Source organism: Pteropus medius, unplaced genomic scaffold (genome assembly GCF_902729225.1).
Source record: "Pteropus medius unplaced genomic scaffold, Ma_sr-lr_union100, whole genome shotgun sequence".
In the NCBI taxonomy this organism is placed as follows: Eukaryota; Metazoa; Chordata; class Mammalia; order Chiroptera; family Pteropodidae; genus Pteropus; species Pteropus medius.
In genome coordinates this window covers 3,961,346-3,967,241 of record NW_024342469.1, presented here as the reverse complement: position 1 = coordinate 3,967,241, position 5,896 = coordinate 3,961,346, and the positions used below count along the sequence as shown (strand labels likewise).

At 61.8% G+C, this 5,896-nt stretch overlaps 1 protein-coding gene across 1 annotated transcript in view; it reads left to right on the top strand.

Moving 5' to 3' along the window:
* Window positions 1–5,883, top strand: part of PARVG (parvin gamma) — a 24,966-nt gene extending 19,083 nt beyond the window's left edge. The window contains exon 11 of the mRNA XM_039863011.1: window positions 5,730–5,883. Coding sequence (XP_039718945.1) covers window positions 5,730–5,846 — 117 coding nt within the window. The 3' untranslated portion in view covers window positions 5,847–5,883. The remainder of the gene's footprint in view (window positions 1–5,729) is intronic.
* The last annotated feature ends 13 nt before the right edge of the window (window positions 5,884–5,896 follow it).

Sequence of the window (5,896 nt, the reverse complement as noted above, 5' to 3'; positions counted from 1 at the left end):
AAAGACACAGCTCCTGCCTTCGAGACCTCTTGGTCTACACCCACAGTGCTCTCGATGGCGTACGGTACGGTCTTCCAGGGCCATGAAGAAGTGTGTTAGCTCTTGGTGGGCGGGGTGGTGGGCGTCCTGAAGGATGAGTGGTTAGTATGATCTGAGGGAGTCAGGAAAGGCATCGCCTGAGTACGGGCCCGTGGTGAAGTCGATCGGGGCTTGGTTTGTCCGAGGGGAGGAAACAGCTTCAGCAGAGTCTGTGGACAAAAGCCTGATTGTTTCTGGGCGCATGGGTGGTTGGCCCCTGCCGCAAGGACGGGCTCGGGCATGGCGGGGAGCCTGACTTCCCCGGGGTCCGTCCTCCTGTGGTCCCTGGAGGCCGGTAGCAGGGTCTGTGGCCTGGCTGGGGAGGGAGACGGAGAGAGAATGATGCCCGTGGAAGTGACAGGGCGAACCCCTGAAAGCGCGGCCTGACGGCTCCCCGCTAGCAGCCTCAGCACCCCGTGGGGCTCCCGCCTCCCTCCTCCACGGCCCCCCCTCAGCCCCAGGCCCCATCGCACGGAGCCACAGGGAGCCAGGGCAGTTCCTCCAGCCAGTCCCGCTGTCCCACCCACCGCTGGGCTCGTGCACAGGCCGATCCGCTGACCTGCCGGTGAGAGGATTCTCACGACTCCGATGAGGAAACAGAGGCCCACAGGCGCAGCAGCCTACCCTGCTCACCGGCTCTGCGCCAGGCCAGGCGTGGCAGAGGGACGAGAGGCCTGGCTGCTGGTCCCTGCTCCACTGCTAGCTCCCTGCCTGCACCTCAGGCTTCTCGTCTCCGACGTGGGCTCACATCCCTGCCCTGCTCAGCCCGCAGACCGCGCACATCATAAGAAAGAGTTTGGAGAATCAGAGAGGCAGAAGTGTTGAGGGGTATGTGGTCCTTGGTCCCCCGCCCTGCCCAAGATGCAGCCAGAGCCCCTGGGAGTGACCGTCAGCCCCGCAGGAGGTGACGCTGGAGGTGTGGCTGGGCCGGTGCACTGGGCAGCTGGCTGCCTGCCTGCCCAGGACCCCAGGCGGCCAGCTTACCTCTGTCACAGCAGGGTCCCTGTGGCCCACTGGGTGTCGACCAGGGCAGGAGGGTGACCCCTTCATCTGTCTGCAGCAGCAGCTTTTTCTGGAGAGGAGGGAGCCAGGGCTGGGGACCTTTCCCGGGGCCAGCTCGGGACCAGCCTCGGGACCACTTCTGGGATGAGGAAAGGCTTCTGTCCACATGTTTCCGGGGAGGGTGGGGACCCTCGGCCCTGGGGCTGGATCAGACGTCATGGCCCGCCTGGGGCCGTGAGGCTCCACACCTTTGACCCTGGCCCGGTTCCAGCACCCCCAACCTGGGCCTTTCATCCAGGCCCCTCCTTAGCCCTCCCCCCATGCCCGTCCCTTGCTTCTAGAGATAAGCCTGACCTCTCAGGCTCTCCAGCGTGTCAGGCCCTGAGTGGTCCTCCCTGTGGCCCCTGCAGCCCCCGCGGGCCTGGTCCTCAGCGTCTGCGGGTCTTAGCCCAGGCCTTTCTCGTGGCCCAGCCAGCAGTAGGCTCTGAGCCCCTTCTCATCTCCTCCAAGCTCCTCAGCATTTCACCGGCCGCAGCTCCCCGCACGTTCTTACAGAGGAGGAGTCATCACCTCCATCTCACCTCCCCTGGCCCCTCCCCGTTTCATCCTGTCTCCGTGCCCCTGGGAGGGCCCGGGCGGAGGCTGTGGGACTCGCCAGGGCCGCTTCGCTGGCACTGGGGCCGGTCTCCGACCCTCGGCCTGCCGTTCTCCCTTGGCACTGTGGCGATGCCATCTTCAGGGGCACGGTCTCCACTTTCCCAAGAGGCACGGACTGCTGACTCGCAGGCTGGGTCAGGGCGCAGAGTTCCAAGAGCCGGCACGTGGGGCCGGAGCAGTGGGGTTCGCGGTTCCGGAGGAAGGGCAGGAGTAGCAGCCAACACGCGCAGAGTTCTTGGCCTTTATTAGGCACCGCGTCGGTCAGCTGCGGCCACGGAAATGCCGCTTGACAAATCGCCTGGGCAACCGGTGGCCAAAACCCACCATCGTTTATTCTTCTGGATCTGCAGGTCGGCTGAGTTGTTTGGCTGAGTTCGGCTGAGTTCGGCCAGGTTCGGCTGAATTGGGCTGAGTCTGGCTGGGTATGGCTGAGTTCGGCTCAGCTGGGCTCCATCCCTTGTCTGGGTCTCAGACCCTTGGCGGGGTTCGGCTGGGGTTCTGCTCTGTGCCATGGGCATCTCATGCTCCTCTTGGGGTCAGCAGTGAGGCCGACGTGGTTTCCTCATGACAATGGCAGGGACACAGGAGACCAGGCAGAACTGGGACGCGGTGCCTTCTACCTCGTTCTGTTGGCCAGATGGGCCCCGGGCCTCTGTGGGACAGCCCTCCCAAGTGTGTGGGTGCAAGAGAGGGGCCAGCGGGGTGACCTCCCACAGGCATTGTGGGTAAACGAGGCGCCCTCGAGTTGGGCCTCTGAGGTAGGAGCTGTGCCACCCCCACCTCCTCCTCTCCAGAGAGCTACGGCGACCTGGTGGGGAGCACACAGCGAGTGAGGGCGGAGGGCGGAGAGCCGTGCGGGCTGGTCTCGTTCCAGAGCCAGAGCTGCCTCCTCGTTTTTTTCCTTTCTGGGGAACCAGGGGGAGCCCCGCGAGAGGCGGAGGGGTGCGGCCGAGAAGCCTTGCCTGAAGCCGCTGGGACAGTGCAGGGGCACAGGAGGTCAGTGCCAGGGTGAGACCATGGTGCGCGCCCCGTTTCTAGGACTCAGGACACCGAGGTGCGGGTGTGGGAGGAGGAAGCAAGGGGGGACACCCAGGGCAGCACGGGAGTCCCCTCTCTGTGACTCGGGTGTTGGAGCTTCATGGGACATCGAGATCTGTGCTCAATGTTTTGCTGCCTCCACACTCCAGTTGTAACCCATCGTCCTACATCTGATGTCCCCGTGTGCAGCCAGCTTGCTGAAGCCGCCGATTTTAGAAAGATGTTTCAAATAGGAGCCACAGTCTCTGCTGGGGGATGAAAGAAGCAGCCTCTTAGCTCAGACCCCGGGAATGAATTTTTTATGGTATATCGGCGGAAACCTCAGCTGCAGGAACGTGTAATAAAAATGCTGACGGGGTCATTAGCTGAAGAGGGCGGGGACGGCAGCCCTCTCTGAAGGCGGGACACCCAAGGAACGGTTTTCTTGGCAGAGCGGCCTCTCGGAATTGGGTTGGTCATTATCGGACCTTCCTTGCCAGCGGCGTGTTTGTGAGACAGCCTTTCGTTGCGGGAAGGGAAGTCAGGAGAGGATAGGGGAAGGAGGAAATAGCCATTGACTCTGTGTGTGGGGGGAATTTGAATGGCTGCTGGAGCCACCAGGACCTCGGCTCCCTCCCATCAGTTATTTCTCCCCGGAGAACAGCAGTGCATGCTCTCCTGGATGTGACCTCCCCTCAGCGCCGAGGAATGTTAGGAGTTTGCTTTTATCGTCTCGAGACATGCACGAAAAAAAAAAAAAAATGATATTTTGGGCAGAGCACAGTGAGAGGGTTCTGGAGCCTGGGGCAGCTCCTGCTGGTTCAGACCGAGCATCGTTGAGAAGTGTCTCGAATAGTGTGGCCATTTCTATAGTGCCGATAGCAGCAATTCTCAAAGCACAAACTCCCCAGGGCGGGAGTGGGTCTCTTTCTGCTCCTGCTGCGTGGCCGGCGCATAGCAGCTGCTCGATTAATATTTTTAAAATAAGCGAACGAAAGAAATGTTTCTAAAACACTGGGCCCGCGAGGTGCTCTGTGCTAACTGGATTCTGTGGTCAAGTAACTTGGGAAAACGTGCGCCGTCTTGAAGGTCCATGATATGTCCGTCATACCATATAGTCAAGGCTCTGAGAAGTCCTGCAGGGGCGGCAGTCTATACTGCTCTGTCTAAGCTGACGTTTCCCAGAACCTTTAGGTCCCAGGCACTTTTCCCCTCTCTACCCGGATCGTGCTTCGGGAGATGCTGGCCTGCAGAGCGATTTCGTCGGGCAGGGCTGCGAGGCGGGAGGGCAGGGTGCCGAGCACCCCATCCCGGTGGCTCCTCGTCCCGACGTTTACTTTCTGTGTGTCCTGTGAAGAGAGTTCATGCAGAGAATGAGAAAAACAGCAACAAATGCAACCTTCCTTTTCCAGGACATTCCGGTCCGGGCCGGGGGGGAAGATTTGGGGACACAGTGACAGCGAGGAGTGGCGGACCTCTAACTGGCTCCCTCTGAGATTTCCTTCCATCCTTGGAGGTGTCCCCCGACCTGGGAGCATTGGCACCCTGTGACAGCCTTTGCTTCTTCTTGACCGTAGCGGGGCCGGCCGTGCCGGCCGCTGGCCCCCGCTCTCTCTCGCATCCTGGACCTGCCCCCAGCTCGGCTGCTCTGTCTCGATGCTCTTACAACTCTCCCCAGGGGAGAAGGACCCTGCCCAGGGCTCTTGAACCAGGACTGTGACCCACACCCTTTCTCCCTCAGGGAGAGTTCTTTCCTGGGGGGCTTTAAGCCTTCCTACCAGGGCGAGCTGACCGCGGCCAGGCCCCTGCTGTGCCTTCATCATCCCACCTTCGAATCTCGCTTTGTGGCTTCATTTCTTGTCCGTCATCACCTTTGACCCACATGGCAGCCTGGGAGAGGCCGCCTGGAAGATGGGCTATTCCCATGGTACAGATGAGGAAACTGAGGCCTGGCCGGGACATGCGACTTGTCTGACTTGTGATTCGCAACCTGGTGGGGGTTGGTGCACAGACATCCAACCCAGGTCTCAAGAATCCTCCTACCCAGACCCACGAGGAGGTGACCGGAGGTGGCCTGGTCAGGGCTGGCCTCCATGCGTGGGTCTTGCTCATTCGCTGCTCTGCCAGTCAGGCCTCCAGGACCCTGTTGGGGTTGCCATGGGAACTGCTGGCCTGTTGGAAGCCGGAGGGGAGACCGGGGTGGCTGGCATAGCTTGCCACCAGTCTGGGGCGTCGAGCCCCTACCGTGGACTTTTGGGGTAGCTGAGACCGTTGACGGAAGGACCTGCTCGAGGTCACAGTAAGCGAGGGCTCGGCCAGCTTTGGAGCTCGCTTGGCCCTCTTCACCCGACCCACTCTTCCTACTGCGGAAGGGCAGGGTCTCTCTGGGGCCAAGGGAAAGACTAGATGTGGAAAGGGGGTGACCCTCCACAGAGGGCTGACCCTCCACAGAGGGCTGACCCACCCAGAGGTCACACAGTGACCGGCCCGGATGTGGGGGGGTCCTGAGCAGGGGCAGCAGCTCCGGCTTCCAGCCTGCTTTGCACAGGCATGACAGCGAGACAGACTAGGTTCCAGCACTTTCCGTCTCGTGTGTTCGGATAAGCCCCTCGGCCACTTGGAGCCTCGGTTCCCTTGTCTATGCTTAGTCCACGGAACTCAGCCGGTTGTGAGGGGGGGTCTGTCACCCGCAGGGTCAGGGGCTGCAACGGAAGAGGTCGGGATGGACTCACGATCCCGTTCCTGGCCAAGTCCCCTGCCCTGGCAGGACTTACTCCAGGTGTCCCCTGCACCGGGAAGGCTTCGCTGACCGCCAGGCAGGGTGCCCTCCTCAGTGACAGCCCTTCCCACTAGAGGCGGCCTCCTCGAAGCGTGGCAGACATCATGGATGGTGGGCGGGCCTAGCGCGTGGGGACCGGGGCCTGGGTTGGGGCTGCCTCATTCTGCCCACATCTGATGGGATCTTGTCCCGATAGCTGCACAATGTGACTCTGGCCCTGGGGCTGCTGAGGGACGAAGGCCTGCTCGACCACCCCGTCAGCCCCGAAGGTGAGTGCAGCCCTGTCCCTGGCGGCCAGCGTGTGTCAGCGTGAGGTCACAGGGTGTCTGTGTGTTCCTCTTGCTCGGCGTGAGTGGGTAACGA